This window comes from Scatophagus argus, chromosome 4, assembly GCF_020382885.2.
Source record: "Scatophagus argus isolate fScaArg1 chromosome 4, fScaArg1.pri, whole genome shotgun sequence".
Lineage (NCBI taxonomy): Eukaryota > Metazoa > Chordata > Actinopteri > Scatophagidae > Scatophagus > Scatophagus argus.
In genome coordinates, this window is record NC_058496.1 from 9923756 (window position 1) to 9940715 (window position 16960).

At 38.8% G+C, this 16960-nt stretch overlaps 1 protein-coding gene and 1 long non-coding RNA gene across 5 annotated transcripts in view; one reads left to right on the top strand and one right to left on the bottom strand.

Annotated features, from left to right (window-relative positions):
* LOC124058390 lies at nucleotides 1-15633 on the top strand. The gene is made up of 4 exons (XR_006843241.1): nucleotides 1-144; nucleotides 1914-2116; nucleotides 7954-8040; nucleotides 15507-15633. It is a non-coding gene; the product is annotated as an uncharacterized LOC124058390 (long non-coding RNA).
* The window catches only part of rmi1 (RMI1, RecQ mediated genome instability 1, homolog (S. cerevisiae)), an 8186-nt gene continuing 3680 nt past the window's right edge, over nucleotides 12455-16960 (bottom strand). For 3 of the 4 annotated variants that reach the window (XM_046387601.1, XM_046387602.1, XM_046387600.1), the window contains exons 4-9: nucleotides 16587-16736; nucleotides 15875-15945; nucleotides 15486-15609; nucleotides 15302-15383; nucleotides 14814-14994; nucleotides 12455-14456 (exon numbers count right to left, since the gene is read on the bottom strand). In XM_046387601.1, the coding sequence (XP_046243557.1) occupies nucleotides 13241-14456; nucleotides 14814-14994; nucleotides 15302-15383; nucleotides 15486-15609; nucleotides 15875-15945; nucleotides 16587-16736 (1824 nt within the window). In that variant the 3' untranslated portion in view covers nucleotides 12455-13240. The remainder of the gene's footprint in view (nucleotides 14457-14813; nucleotides 14995-15301; nucleotides 15384-15485; nucleotides 15610-15874; nucleotides 15946-16586; nucleotides 16737-16960) is intronic. The other variant, XM_046387603.1, reaches the window with a different exon arrangement.

A 16960-nucleotide genomic window follows, 5' to 3' on the forward strand; every position in this document is an offset into this window, starting at 1 on the left:
TGTTTAGCTTTGTTGATTGCATTCCTGGATTTTTGGATTTGTGCTTGCCTTTTTGATCCGGTCTCTGGCTGTACCTTTTGGAATTTGTTTGTCTCCTGTGATTGATCTCCTGTGTACCAAACCCTTTTTGGATCATTAAAGACTGTGAGTCATTTTTACCTAGACCTGCTCCCTGAGTCATACATTTAAGTCCTATTCACTGTGGTTTCTCAATCTTAAGAGCTTCTTTGCATTTGTGTCCACTATACAAGCTCACTGCCTCCCATTGACCCTTGCTAGCTAACAAATACTAACTTGGATCTTCAATACAATTTTTAAAATAATAAAAGAAAGATGGGAAGGAAATAAGCTTATTTACTTTTTTCTGAAAGTTATGAGGAAGATTTATACCACTTTGATATCTGTATGTTCAATGTAAAGTCTGTCAGCAGCTGCCAGTTTAGCTAGTTTAAAGGTGTCTTTCTGTTCGGTACTACTACTTATAAAACATGTAAAGTGGTGAGCTTTAGAGGTGCTGGTTATTGTATTTTGTTACCTTTGGACAGTAAAACTTCATCTAACATGGGCAAGAAAGTAAAGACATAAATTTCCCAAAATGTCAATCTATTGTTTAAGTCCTATTCAATAACTGCATCACTATAATAGGATAAAGAAATGGCTGAGACATGTTATGAATATTATAGGTCTGTTCACCACCTATTTTGGTGACTGTTATCCATCTTTTTTTCCACGTTGAACAGATCAAGATATTGTGATAAAAGGGTGAATCCGTGAAACCCCAACATTATGATGGCCCCTGCACCTTGTTTGTCTTGGTCAGCTATTGTTTGAATTAGCTTGGCCAGTACTTGAAAGATCATCTTTTCCAAGGCTGAGCAGAAATGAAAATTGCTTTGATCAAGTTGCATTCAGGAGTGTTGGAGATTCAGGAGGAAAGAGTGTTTGTGGCGGGTTCTGAGAAAAACCTCTACAAACCTCGACTGTTTTTTGACTAAATGTGTGTTTAGCCACATGTGCCCTTCATCCCATGTGCTTTCACCCCTGCTGAGAGAACTCGCACAGACACACATGCACGATCGAGTGTGCACAAAAACACACCGGCAACACACGCTTGCTGACCGATGCACGCTTTCTTTCTCTGTCAGTCACACACACACATGCACAGATGAATACGCTGGAGGCCAAGCGGGTGGTCTGGCTGGGACAGAGATGAACACATGCTGGGATCAGAGCAGCAGTGTATGATTCACATTTGTCCCTCTCTTTCTTCCAGTCTCTTGCTTCCTTCTTTCTCTTATCATTGACACCCCATTCCCACCTCTCCCTGCTCTGTTTACCCCCCTGTGCCTTTGAAAGCTGAGCATTTCGAATGTATTCTGCACACAAACTCATCAGAGGGCTGTTCCCAAACCTATAGAGGCAATTAGACATTTGAGATTGAAATCTGGCGATTTTCTCTCTCACACTGACAGAATCATGTATTTTCTGCCTTGATCCAACTTTCCCCACCTTTCTTCTGTCCCTTGTTCGTGTAGCTAGCTGGGTACTAATTTAGAGAGCATGCCGCTCCCCTAATGGCCTTGGGGCCCCGAAGAATATCAAGTGCTGTTTAATTTTTTAATTCTATTCAGGCTTTACATCCATGCCATCCCTCCATCAGCTCTTCTGTCTATCTTTCCATCAATTCAGATCCCACTTAGTGTTCCTCCACAAATAGCTACTAAAAGATGGCGGGTTTTTTTAGTGGAAGAGAGGAAAGATGGGAGTTTTAAAAGCATATCAAAGCACCATGTCTAGTCCCTCTATTTCATGCCGTCCGTTGTTCCAGGCATCCAACGAGTGTTTACATGTTTTGCTGTTGTTAATGCTCTTCTCAATGTGTACTTATTTAACCCTATCGTTCGCTGAATTAGACAAATCTCCATGACGACCGAGGCAGCAGAGAGCAGGTGGAGGGCCCTTGAGGATGCATTAGGACCTTCTTGCGACGAGGGGATGCATCTTTGCTGTAAGCTTAAACTGTGCATCGGGCCTGTCTCAAGGGCCAGTGCAGAGTTCATCAGCCTGGAATCATCATCGAAATATGTGCTGCACTGAGAGCAATCAGAATGACCAGGTAATGAATATGCATATAGGAATTTAAATGTAAAACTGTGAAAAGAGATTCAGTGAAGATGGAAGTTACTCATAAAAAAAACTCATAAAAAAAGCATACAAGAACAAATACATGAAATAGAAAGTAGTTTCTGAATATAACTCCTAGAGCTGTCTATGGTAGATAATGATAAATTACCTGAGAAAGAGAACAAAAAAAAAAACAAAAAAAAAGAGAGGCTGCTTCTCTCTATATTTCAGAGCAGTGGACAAAGTAGAAGTAAATTAGTATCTATTCCTTCTGGATCCTGGTGTGAAAGTGACAAGAAATAACTGACATTGGCTTGGTTAAAACCAAGAAATCTTCAAAATGTCAAAAGACCACTGCATTTTAGGAAAACGTGATCATTTATAATTTTAAAAAAGACAATGTGTAAAAGAGACCAAGAAAACCTTGAGGACTTAGAGAAGACCTTCATGCATGACAAAAAAATGAGCAAAAGAGAGAGTCTGCATGGCAACAGAAACCAAATGACAACTCATAATCAGAAAAAAACTGGTTAAATTGAAATGGCCTTCATGAAGATAATGATATCAGTGAATTAGAGTATGTTGAGTAGGAGGGTGTTTGTATAAAGACAGAAAGCAGTGAATACACATCATCTTGAATGTCAGGAGGGAAAATGCATGCACTGTATTTGTAGATACTCATTTTTTAAACACATGGAGATTTGTATACACAGTACTAGTTAGATTACCATATGAAACTGAGCAGCAATAACAGCGATGAAGCTCCAATGCTTTTGTGTGGGAAGATGCAGGTTATGTCTGTTGTTGAAAAAAAAACATCTGAATCTATAGAATTAAAGCACGATTGATATGTGTTTACAAATATAAAATTATTCTCATCAGTAGCTGTTGTCTCTTAATAATTCATTCAATAAATGGATAAATTAAAAGAAAAAAAACAAATAAGAAGGAGAAACTTTATACACACAGGCTTACTCACTGACTCCAGTATACTGACCTGGATAATATGGTTTATTTTTGGTATAGCTTCTGGTCCATAGTGCTGGCAATAATACACATTTGTTAATGTACTGTAAAATGTGCACACGTGATGGGAGATTTTTGTTACTTTTGTGGAGAAGTTTGTTTTTAGTACTTTTTTCTGTTTCTTTTCATCTAACAATATAGATATATTTTTGATATATTTGGTGTATTATTGATTCTGTACTCTGATTATTTTTGATTGAGTGTTCATTGTGTAGTTATTTAAATGTGATTTGTTCTGAGATGTTTTGTTGAATTTGGGTTCTAATCCATCAATAAGCAAATTCTGCTTCTGATTTTCTAGCTTCTGTTTTCCTCAAACAACCAATCAGTTAAGTCTCCAGTAGCAGCACATGTCATACAAGAAACTCAAACTGAGAGCATAAGTAAGAGAAACAGAGGAGCATATATAAATATATACATGATGCAATTAAGACTTTGCCCTCCTTGTCCTTTCCTGTCAGCAAACACCTCTCTGCTGTCTCTCAGCCTCCTCTCAGCTTTGTCTGCACCCTCTCCCCCCAATCCATCCTTGTTGTATTGCCTTATAATTTCCTCCCTCCCCCTTCTCAGCCTCCTCTTCACTCCTTTTCCTCTCATCCACTGTTGTATTTAGGCTCATCAAATTGGATTTCAACGTGAGAGGCATCTCAGTTTTCCTCAGTGACAGATGATTGAATTGAGTAGCTTGAAAGCAGAAGGCTTCAGCATGAGAATGGGGTAGGTGATTTTAAGGGGCTGCAGGAAGATAAAAGGGCTGCAAATGAATATAGAGACTGAAATGTTACATCTGTTTACAATAGCTAATTATAAAGTTGCAAACCCAAAAGACAGTGTTCATCTATAAGAGCAGACAGGGCTGATTTTTCCAGTTTTGTCGAGATTTGCGCCAAGTAAGACTGAAAACTTGCTTGAAATCTTAAGAAAAACTGCAACCAACCAACATCCAACAACAATTAACCAATTATTTAATTGCATGCTCCTTGTTAGTCGCTGATTTAAAGGAAACAGGTGCAGAAGAAAAAGAAATTACCCAACCAGTACTCTTACTATTAAAATTGAATAAATTATCCACTAGACGCTAGGTTAAAATTTTTTAACATTGTGGCGAGCTCAATAATGTACAATTAGGAAGCACTGGTGTCAATAGAAAAACAAACATGGTTACAGGGCAAGACATTTGCAAGAGTGTGATAATGCATTCCTAATGGACGAGCAACAGTTAGCAGCCAGCTGGACCATTTCTGATCAGGGCCATTAATAAGACTTGTTAATGTCCCCATAGACGTCCAAGACTTGATTCTCGTGTGTGTGTGTGTGCATAAATGAATAACTAAACTTGATTGTTTGTATAATTTTCCCTCCGCGGGCAGCATAACCCTGCTCTTATAGCTTGTTTAGTCTTGTGTGTGTGTGTGTGTGTGTGTGAGAGAGAGAGAGAGAGCACATAACTACTTACAGTAAATACAAACATGGTGTACCCATAACCCCTGTTCCATGCTTTACACCTGCTACGAAACTAGAGGGAAAAAAATGAGATGAAGAAAAGTCAGACAGTCACAAGAAAAGGCAGCATTAGCACCCTACTGTTGCCAGAAGAATGAGCCCATAATCTAAGAAAAGGGCTGGAGGACGCAGTGTGGAAAACACATCTTTAACTTGGTGCCCAGGGTTTCTCGCACATTTTCATGTAAGCCATCATAAAATACATAGAAACATACTGGCATAGCACCAACAACAAAGCCATGCCCAGAGAGAATCTTTATTTTGTATTTGTATAAATGACATGGGATATTTGGTCTGACTTTGAATTTCTGCTCAAAGGACACTGTTGGAGCTGCAGCATGGTGACGTGAGACTGACTATATATGTGCTATATATGAAGTATAGGCTAATTAGAATAGAAAAAATTCCTTAATAGATGTTAGCTACTTCAAACAATCGCACACATAAGTTGAAAACATGACTGTTAATCTTAAAAATCACCTCCAATACACTGCTGCCTTAAAATGTTCTTTTCCCTCATCAAAAAAATCCACAATCTATGAATATGCAAATATTTTTTGGTTCGATGATTAAATGGGTACATGTTGTCTCATACATCCCTAGTGTGCAATATATGCACAGAAAGCTTCAATTTTATTTATGTTTTTTTTTTAAAGATTGTTCATAATGAAGAGTCACTCTGAGGTGTTATGTTCAGTTATGTTCTCAGAGTTAAGGTGGGTACAGAGAAACTTTCCTTCCTTCAGCAGATGGAACTGAAAACACTTAACAAGCATCAGTCTGCACAGTGAAACTCAAACATCCAAGTGAAGTAAGAAGAAGCACATTTTTGAGTTGAGGGGGAGAATATAAAAAGGAGAAATCCACTCAGTTGTGCACAGTGTAAGTTAGGTTCAGTATGAACAATTACAAATTTCAGCTTCACTTCAGCACCACAGACAACACCATGGATTTATCAGTATCGCGAGGCTTCTGATATTTCAGAGCTTAAGTTATAATCATAGAATCTAACTCAGACACAAGAGGGATGGCTGCAAACCGGTAACAAAAATTTATATTTCTATCAAGTAAGAATGTAAAATGAGACAGTAATACATCCTCAGAAGGTTCATTCAGAATAGGATGCATGTTTCTTAAAGCACACTCATTAGATCATCCAGTGTGATTTTGTAAATGCTACATCTGATCTAAGTGTCATCGAAGTAATTTATTTATTTACTTTCCAGAAGATTAATGGAAATGGTGGTGCAACATGTGTTGAATAGCATGAGATAAATCAGTGAAGAACAAATCACCTGTATTTGGACAGTGTTATTTTTAGAATGATTTGAATCTGGTGTTCATGAACACGGTGGATATGAATCATTCATTACCTACATGGATAAATGTCTGGTGGTAGGGTGTGACAGGTATTTTAAACCACCACCAATAAAATACAATATAGTTTGCCAACAGAAATAATTTAAAAAATATATTATATGTACAAAATAGTTTAGTTGACGAAAAATGAAAGGATAAATGAAATGCACTAATATTACCACATTTCCAATTACAGAAAATGTACAGACAATATAGAACTAATGTAACTTCCAGAACTAAACTATAACTAATAAACTAGAATCCTGTATAAGGAGGAAGGAGAAGGACAAATGAGAGAAGGAGACACTGGAGGGTGAAGAGAAGAAAATAAACAAATAACAATACGGTAACATATGAGCAAAGGCTGGATGGTGGATTGTGTGTGCTTACAGCCTTCAGCAGTGAATGCTGTCTTTTCTTCCAAGTCAACAGGAGATGTTTGTCCTGTGTGACATTCACTAAGGCAACAACACAGGCAGTTACCAAACAGCCTTCAATCTCTGGGTGTGTTCTGTGTGTGTGTGTGCAACAATCTTGAGATGGTTTGGATCAACGCTGAAGTGAGGTCTGTCACTTCAACCTTTTTTTCTCTGGTTGTCCTGTCTTTGCGAACGTGCTGAAAATACAATTCCTCTCAGCTAAAGCATGACATTTTTGTATTATTTTTTTCTGTGTAGAATCTCCTTGTTTTCGCATTCTGTCGGTCTTTAACGTACATACCTCCTAATCTCTTCTGGTGGATCTCATTTCCCCTTAATTCCTTCTTGTCCCAGTGGTTTCCTGATGGTGACCTTTCATTTCATATCCTGCCTCATGAATTAAAGGCATTAACTCACTACTCACTCACACACAAACAGGTGCTACACACTCATAAATTAACACATATGACTGTGGTCACATTTTCACCTGAAAATGTGGCCAGACCATCGAAAGATCAACCGCAGTAATATCGTTAATGAAAATATAACGGGAATTCAGTGCCAGTGTGCAAAGCCTGAACAGCTGGCTGACTGATTGACTGACTCAAAGTTCAAAGAGCCACGTTGACCTGAGCAGAACAAACGCTTGATACACTGGCTGTCATTAGCTGTTTGTCGGTAGTTTTTTCCAGCCCATGTATTCTCTTAATATTAACTAGGGGTACAGAAGAAGGCTTTATGATGTTCAAGAGGTGTAAGGGTGCAGCGAAAGCACTCTGCACAGCTTGTCAAATTACCTTTCTAATGGCCAGCTTGTCAGGCTTCCTCGTCTCTGTTGAGAAAGAAAGGACAAGTGGGGGGAGCAGCCCATTCTCTTCCTTGTCATAGCAAAATCATTCATTCGTCTCTTTATATGCTACCTTTGCTTTCCTTTCTTTTAAGTCCTGCTTTTCAAGTGCATCCTGCTAGTATTCAAATGGTAGTAATGACTTGGTAGTTTGAGAGCTGGATGTAGAGAGAGGCCAGCTGTATTGTGGGCCTGTCAATCCCTGGCCGAGCTTTAATAGGCTTTCCCATTAAGTCTAGTTAACCATCATTCACCTGAGTCATCAGTGGGAGGTCAAAGACCAGATTAATTGTTTCTCCTTAATTGCGAGATTACATCTTCAAAATCGTTATGTTCTTTTCATATCTTATTCTACATACATTGTGTCTAACCACTTTATTCTTAATTTTTTCCATCAAAGAGACAATCATCGTTTTCAACATTAGTCTGACTGTTAAATACATTCAATATGTTTTAATAAAATGTTTTCTAATGGTTTAAAATGTGTTTTCTTAGAACGGCTGGCAATTGACCCATTGCAAAACAACAATCGTGCTAGTGTAGTTTAGAGTTCTCCACTAAACAGTTTTCACCTTCAGGAGCAGATAATAATTGCTCAAAGGATAACTGTCTTAAGACAACAAAACAACAATCAGATGAAAGTAAGTAAGTAAAGTTTTTTTTTTCTTTCTGCAGTCATTCCTCCTGTACATACTGGCCAATAAAGGATCCCATCCTCATGAGCATCCAGCGTAGGTGATGGAGGACATAATCCACAATCAGGTAAAAATGCATTCTGATGTACTATTCGTGGTGGGTCCCTGTGAGTTAAAAATCAAAGCTCACCAGGCTGTGGAGTAGCTGTGGCCTTCCCTACACTGCTTGCTCCTCAAATGGAGAGCAGCACCATCTCATAAAGGCTTCAGCATATAAAGGCCCTGCAAACTGAGACTGCTACAGCATATCACTCTCAGCCTGCAGACCTGCAGTGGTTGAAGTTATGTATCGAAGCACAAGTACTTTAGTCCTGCACATAAGTACAATCTTGAGGTATTTGTACTTTGATATTTCTGTTTATTGCTAGTCTATACTTTTACTCCAATGAACATTTGAGGCAAATATATAAATGTTTTTTCACAATATTTATTTGACAACTATATTTACATATTTAATTTCAAACTGAGTTTATTAATAGAAAATATAATCAAAGTCAAATTATGGTGATGATTATCATTGACTGAGTACCTGGACGTACAGTTAAAACTAACTCTATCTAGCAACATTAAAATTCTGCTTCACATTAACACACTGAATTACTGTTGGTACGTTAAGTTTATGTTGATGTGAGTATGTACTCTTGCACTCCTGTACTCTTACTTGTATTACAACTACTGTTGTTGTTACTTTTACTTAAGTAAGATATCTGAGTTGTTGTTCCACCACTGAAGATCTAACATATGCTTCTGCTCTATATGCAAAATTATCTTTTTTGTCCTTTTTCTGTTTTCATGTTACCCATGTTACCAATGTATGAGACTGCTGTTAGCTGGAGTTGGAGATATTTGAATACTAGCAAAAATGAGTGGTCTTATTTCCTAAAAAATCTCTATGTTGTCACCACTTTAATGGGCCTTGACACACAGTACCCAAAAACTTTTGTTAGTTAAGATAAAACCACCTGAAAACTTTAATATGAGCACAAAATTGGTCCTCTCTTCATTTCTTTTCAAACCCACCATCCACTCATTCAGATGAGTCAAGGTACTTCATTGTTTCCTGAGTACAAGTTCCTTAAATTTTCTATTCCTTTAATGATTCACATCCTCAAACCTCAGCAGGCATGCACACATACACACACACATACACGTAAATAGGTATGTTTTTCCCATGAAGAGAAACCATTTGCTCATTTTGATGGAGGCCTAAAAGAGAGGTTGAGCTGTGTAAGTGGATTTTTCATTACTAAATGTAATAGGGCAAAGAAAATTACAGCTGCTGCAGCAGGAGGGGTATTAGGGCTGCTCATGTACTTTTTACATTGATATTTGTAATGACCAAAGAGGTACAGTGCAGCTGTATATGAGCATTAGAGAAATTAGCACAGTGCTCTCTCTCCCACATGTGCGCCCTGTCCCTCCTGTCTCAGTCTCCTCCACTCGTCTGCTATCTGCAATTTGGAAAGGTACATCCAAACTCACTGGGGAATGAAAAAAGCGTATTTTTTTTTCTCCCCGTTGCCGCTCTGGACTGAGGCAGAAGTGGAAGACTAACATCGAGGAAATAATATTGCAAATGGAAAGCTATTAGGATGGTCAAGCACTTTCTCATGCTGCTTCTGAAATATGTCATTTATCATGGACCACTGCATGACGAACTTTTAAAGACTCAAAAATTGTAATTTCCTCACAAGACTGCACAGCCCAGCCTTTCAATGAACCCCAGACCCACAGTGCCCAAGTAATGAATTTATGAGGAAATGATGAAGGTTGTAAACTTCATATGAGCTCTTTAAAAAAAAAAAAACGAATTCCTTCCATGAATGTTTGTTTTTGTCTTCTGCACTGTAGTGCCTCCTTCCATCCCATTAATTTACTTTGATTGATTTGCCAAAACTAAAACATTTTACTAAATTAGAAATTCAGTGTTATTGGCAAAATATACTTTTTTAAGTGGGTTATATTATAATATGTATTAATTGTTTATTATGATTGATAATAACAAACATTTAAGCAGTATTTCAGTGTTATAGATGTTTGAGGTAGGGTTAACTTTTGGTACTTCTATATTCTGTTTGTATTCAAATAAAAAAAATATTTTATGAGCTCCCACAGTCCCAAAAACATGCACATTAGGTTAAGTGGCAACTCTACATCGCCTATAGGTGCGAGTGTGACTGTTTGTCTTTGTGTGTTGGACCTGCGATTGATTGATGACCAGTCCAGGTCAGTCCAGTCAGCTGGGAAAGGCTACAGCCCCCCCCCCATTACCCTGCACTGACAAAGTGGGAATGGAAATTGGATGAATGGATGGATGGATGTTTTAAATATAAAATCTGCAAAGTAAATCATGCCTAAAGCTCTCTAATAAGTGTATAAATAAAATAAGGAAAAGTAAGGAAAACACATCTCTGAAATATAGTGGCATTGAAGCAAAAAGCAGCCATAAATGAAAATATTCTCAGAATTGTACTTCTATGTCACTGAGTAAATACTATTCACTATATTATCATGTAAGATATTGCTTCATCTTTAAATTTGTTTAACATTAAATTTTTAATTCAGGCCAAAAATCCCTTTAAAGAACTCATAAAAAATTAGAACCTTTGACCGAATCTCACCTCACAGTTCATTTAGTATCAAGCAACAACAGAAATCATCTAATCTCATGGTTCAGTTAGCTTTTGATCATATCACAAGATCTCCACCAACAAAAGGTAACATTCTTTTAATTTTTTTTTAATTTCTTTTTACATTTTTATCTCATTTATTTAACCTTGTTTCAGCTTTTTATAGGCTTACATCATAGATGAACAAATATATATAGCTGTTTCTCTTTTATAATGGTACTTTTCATGTATTACACTCACATATGGACCTTTGTTTGTCTTAATACTGTGCAGCTTTTTTTGTTCTCATTCCCTCTTCTTCACTTTGGTGACATTGCACTCTAAGTGCATGGACATTGGTGTGGAGTTGGTCCTCCTTTTGCAGCTTTTTTGCAGCTGTGGCAGCTTCCACTCATCTGGGAGGGCTTTATCTGGTATTTTGGAATGTTTCTTTGGAGGTATTTACCCATTCATGCAGAGGAGGATTTGTGGAGTCAGGCACAGGGGGGCACTGGCTCGTGGTTCCGGTCTGTCCCGGGTTGGAGTTGAAGTCGAGCTGAGGTGGAGGGGGCCTTCCCCAGGATGTTGCTGTGGAGGTTGGAGGCGTAGCATTTCCAAAATGTCTTGTTATGCTGCAGCATTAAGATTTCTCTTTACTGCAATTAACGGCCCTAACCCAGCCCCTAAAAACTGCCCCATACCACACCTGCATTCAGTAATAAAGACGTATGTCCTTTGTCTGCATAGTGTATTGTGCATTTCAACCTGACTACATAAAAACCTGTTGAACATGAAACGAAGTAATAACTCCCATTAAGGAAATGTTTTTTGTTATATATTTTTGTACAAAGCTACTCACTGTGGAGCCACCTCTCAGCCTAATTACCAGTGAAATACAAGCATATAGGATAACTGTGTATAATGAGGTTTGACAGCAGCATCATTTCCGTATCCACTGAGACAGCAGTCCCTTCGTTTCATTTACTCTATCATCCAATATTTATTCCACTTGTATCTCCCTATGGGTTGCTTCTCTTCCCCTCCTCCCCCACCCCTCCATCGTATCCAGCCTCATTAGCACATAACAGGCTATCGACATGCATAGCAGGGTCCTGATTTAGACGTTCAGCCTGATTAGCCCTTAATGATGTGAGACAAGCTACCTGAATGGAAGTGCACACAGTGGCATAAGACAATAACACATGTGTGTGTGCCTTCCTGCATGAACACACACAAATGTAAGCATGCATGGGTACTAACATACACTTCCTGAGGACTTGCTTGTTTTCACAATGGAGATATTTAAGCATGAGAGACTGCCACCTAATTATACTGTATGATGGCAGACAAGACGCAAATTAATTTGTGTTGTAGAAATTGTTGGGATGTTTCATCTAACAGAGAGATTTCTGACACCTCCACAGAGCTACAAATGAAGATTTATAACTAGGTTTGGTAACAGCAATCACTCCTCAAAGACATTCAGTAACAGTACACAAATATAAGAAACATTCCCTTCCCCTTTGTCTCAGTTTTCAGCCACCCCAAACTCCTTTATTCTTTTGTCTCTCCCTCCTGTTTCAACACAGAAACCTATAGGGGCACTAACAACACCAGAGACAACTCCTCCACCCAGTCTGTACTCCCCCAGTTCAATCTTCTCTCATCCAGTCCATCACGACATTCATCCCCTCCTATGTCATCTGAGCTCTCCTCTAACCATGATATACAATTAACTATTCAAAATCCATATATATGAACACCAGAAAATACTCAAGGATACTTTTAATTAACATTATGTCCATGCCCACCATTATGTTTTGTTTCATTATTCATTTAAAGGACAAAAGATAGATAAAATTAGCAGCAAGCTTACTTCAAACATGTTTTATTAGTCAAAGAGGGTGAAAGAAAATTATAAAATCTTCAGAGCAATTTCATTTCAATAAATAGTACATACAGACAGAGCATCAAATGTGTGGTGTATGCATCCATCAAAGACAAAACATAGATGAGGCTCTATAATGAACAGAAAGAGCCGAAGCTCATGGCCTCTCCTTTATCTTCCTTTCCTCTCATTCTCCTCTGGGGGAGTTTATTAAAGACCCACGCTGCCCTTGGATATTCAATCATTTTTCAGTCAGAAGTAATGGATGTACTGAATGAATGCAAAGGCTGGCAATTCATTACAACAATCAGAATATCAGAATATGACCCCCCTCCATCTGCTTCACTCTTCTTTTAACAAAGTTTTAAATGTATCAATTAAGAACAGATAAATTATTTTAATCTTTAATTGGCTTACTTTGCTTGGGAGTGATGCAGAGTAGATGAATGAAATCCTCTAATGACAAATGACAGAATGCCACATTCACATATAGCAGATGGGATGCATTTCAACACACTGCTTATCATAAGACATCCAGTTTGCACATTGTGCTCTCCAATGTGAAACAGAGGGGCAGGCTGATCACCAAACCTAAAAGAATACCTTAGTTTCACCACAAAGGGAAAACGTTTAAAGCGATGCTGATGTGCAGTGCTATATTGACTCAGTTTTGCTAGCAATTTTTCATCTCTGCTTAAGAGGCAATATACATCTCCGCTGCATGTAATTTTCTCATTATCGCCGATTTCCCCTCCGTCTATTTTCTACGTTTATTTTCTCCTGTCTCTCACCCTCTGTTCCAGTTCCTGGAGAACTTCCTCACTGACAGGGTCTGTCTTGGTCACTACCGTTTTTCTACCCTCTGGTTTGACCATGATAGTCATAATGCAGCACATGTCCACCAGCTCTTCCTGACATCTCCTCATCCCAGTGTCCAGTTCACCTCTCCGGGCTGGGTCACGCTTCAGAGCCCCCTTCTCTGACACAGAGAAGCCCAGCAGGCCCGTCAGAACCTCATCAGACAGCTCCACGTCCAAGTATCCAGTTCCATCAGATATTGTGGCACTGACACACCAAAGACCATTGTTGCTGCTCAGCTTCCCCAGGAGAGTCACAATGAAAGCTTTTACGCGGATCTCTGTGGTGTGCAAGCCTGCTTTGGACATCATCTCTTCCAGCAGGCACAAATATGTAAAAGGTGGCGAGGTCAGATTTAGAGGATGGACCAAGCTGTGACTGTGTGGAACCTTTTTTGGAGGTACTCTATCAAATTCTGCATTCGGACTATAACTTTGTCCTTGAGTTGTTACAATTCCTGATGGGTTGCTGATCAGTCTACACCTGGAGCCTGAAGTGTCTGTTCTTTTGGTAGAGCTCTCGCCGTCTCTGTTACATCCTTGTTGAACAGGGAACTGATTTGGCTCTCCAGTCCCAGTTTGCACTTCTACAAGAAAGCAGTCCATGTCTTCATCCATGAAATCTCTCTCGCCATTAGCAACAAATTCCAATTCGCATGATGGTTCTAAAGCTGCTGGGGAAAGGAAGGATGAGGAGGTTGGTGCTGTAGGACAGCCACCATGGTCTCTTTTCTGTGCAGTGGACCTAGAGTTGCTAGAACCAAGCCGTGACCCAGAGCTGTTCAAAGTGTGCTGCTCAAACTGGGCAGTTTGGTGTTTCATTGCTTGGTCAGGATTTCCTCCTATTCTGTTTTTGTTCTGTAGAGTGCTTCTATGACTGCTGTCAGCAATATTTGTACTTTCATCAAAAACTATAACATCTAGCTCCTCCAAGGGAATATCGTCAAAGTCTTCATCGTGAAATTCTTCATCTGCCATGTTGTGATCTGGGACCTCTTGTTGAATCAAGAGATCGGAGGGTAAGAGGTCAGACTCCTCCTGTTCGTTTCTGTGGTGACGACCTTGGACTGAACCACCTCTGTCTCTCTGGGCCAACCCACTTCTGTAAGAATGGGCAGAGGCTTCACCTCTGCAATAGCATAATGCTGGACTGAGTTCCGAGTGTTTTAACAGTGCTGATTTTACAGCCCATATAACTATAACTCACAACTGTTAAGATTTATGTTGGATTACAGCTTGAAGTTTGTACATTTCCAATAACTTGACACCAGAGAGCTTGTTCTGCATTCTATGTCATGATTAGTGTAGTGCATTAACCCATGAGAGAAAACACTACTAAAATTAGGTTATCAAACAGACTGGAGATACAAAGTTGCTAAAATAGCTGAAAGATAAATGCTAGTATTGTTTTCAAATACTATTCTTCTAAAATTCAAAATGGCAAGGTACATCAAAATATCAAGACATCACATTGTTTTTCACCTACCTGGAAGAGGCTGCTGAGACTACGCTTCTGACAGAGGAGCTTCTCGAGAACTGAGTAGAGGTCTCACTCAGTGTCCCATAGCCACTGTCTTGACCAGGCCAAACCTGAACCCTATCCACCGCCTCCTGGACCTCCAGATTGGCCAACAACTCTGCATCATCAAGCTCCACTTCCTGGTTACCTAAATAAAAAAACAAAATAGGCACAACATTATGCTCATGTTTATTTCTGATTCTGGTAGTTTAAGCAAAGAAATGTGATTGTTACACCAGTGATCCATGTCAGTTAAATAAATAAGTCAAATAACATAAAGAAAAAAAAACAGGCAATTTAATGTGTCCATTTACATTCTTAAACAGGCTTTATTTCATATCAAATAAAAGTTTCTCATCAAATTTATGCCAAGCTGTTATATACTGTTCATATTCTACTGCCCTTTGTACCACATGATGTACCATTAAACGATACAAAAGTGCTCATGAACCTACCTTGTTGTGGTGCTGATGAGACCTCTTCCCCCTGCTGCTGCTCCTCTTCAGGAAGCCCCAACGTCCGACTAAGCATCCTGCCCTGTCAGAATAGTATAGAAATGTATCACTTGATCTGCATTCATTTGCATGTTATACACTGCTGTATACAGGAAACTTAAAGATGCATTGGTTTAAATTTTACCTGATTATTCCTGTCCACCAGGTCCTCCACCTCACCACCCAGAACCTTGACGTTGGACGGTCCCAACAGAAGCATCCCAAGTCTGCAAAACATCCGCCCTCGCAACTGGAGCTTCACACCAGGCCTGAGGATTACAAACAATCCCTTTAAAACATATAGTTTCTTTAAAAACTAAAATAGTACAAAATTTTTTCCCAGGTTTCAATCAGTCATGCCTTTTTAATTAATGAGAAATGGCACAGAAATATTTATTCAATTTTATTTGATTTTTTGACATAATGACTGACATGAAGCAGTTCCTCTATTTCTTCTGCTTTAAATTTACTTTAAAAAAGACTTCTTCTTAGACAATGTGGTGCAGTTAAGCGTTCCACAGATCAATTCCTAACCTGAGATCTATGCTGAGAGCAGGTATAGACTGATACTCCATGGCCTCCAAGCTCTGAACCCCATCTGTCACCTGCACAACAAAGACACTGAACAAATGAGCAAGGAAATGATTGGAAAATTAATGCAGATTTACTTTCTTAAAATATCACAAAATTACTTTTAATTACTATTACTTCGCTAAACTGTTGCATGTATAACAAAACCAGAGAAACAAATTAAAACTAACATGAAAGTTGCATATTTAGCTGTGACATACTGCTAATATAATACTGTTATGCATGTAAGTCACACTTCTCAAAACTTAACTTATGCTTAAAACGTAATCTAGACATGCATTTGGAAATAACAGTTTTTCTGTGTTTTCAGTACATATCCTTGCGAGTGCGGACTTGAGGTTGAACATATCTGCTTTCTTATCCTGCCTTTTGGCAGTGGTTCCAATGCATTTTCAGTGCCAGAGGTCTTTCCATCACATGACTTGCTCAAAAGGAGAAACACTAAAGAATAAATAAAATCCATTGTGACGTTTCTAAGCAACACCAGCACTAAGCTAAACCATAGAGCACTGACAAGTCGAATATTTAAAGTGAAAATTACAGTCTGTACCTTATATCCCAGCATGTTACCCTTTCATACGCTTTTACAGACTGTACTTGTCTACTTTGATTTCTTTTTATATTCTATATACTTCGTTTCATAAATGCCTCAAACCTGCAAAAGCAGCATGCGGGTTGGTCTGGCTTCCCATGGCCTCTGGGTGGCTTGTGTGACAGCAGACACCTCGTCATTCGCACAGTCTGTGCCCCTCAACTTCTGCAGCTGACCATACGCAGGCTGGCTGATATCCAGTAATGAGTCAACCTGAAAGAGAGTGGGAGCTTTAGATGTGTTGCCTTTCCATGCAAATGAATTTCTTCAGTATGGAGTAAAATGGTTGACACTACAGTAATATTACAGTATAATGAACTGTACTAGAATTGCTGGTCTTATTTGTGAACTGAACATGCACTTGGTTTGGCTACAACAGCTTGCTGTGTGAATTTTTATCTATTTTGGGTTGGTTTATTGAATTATAACACATTAAT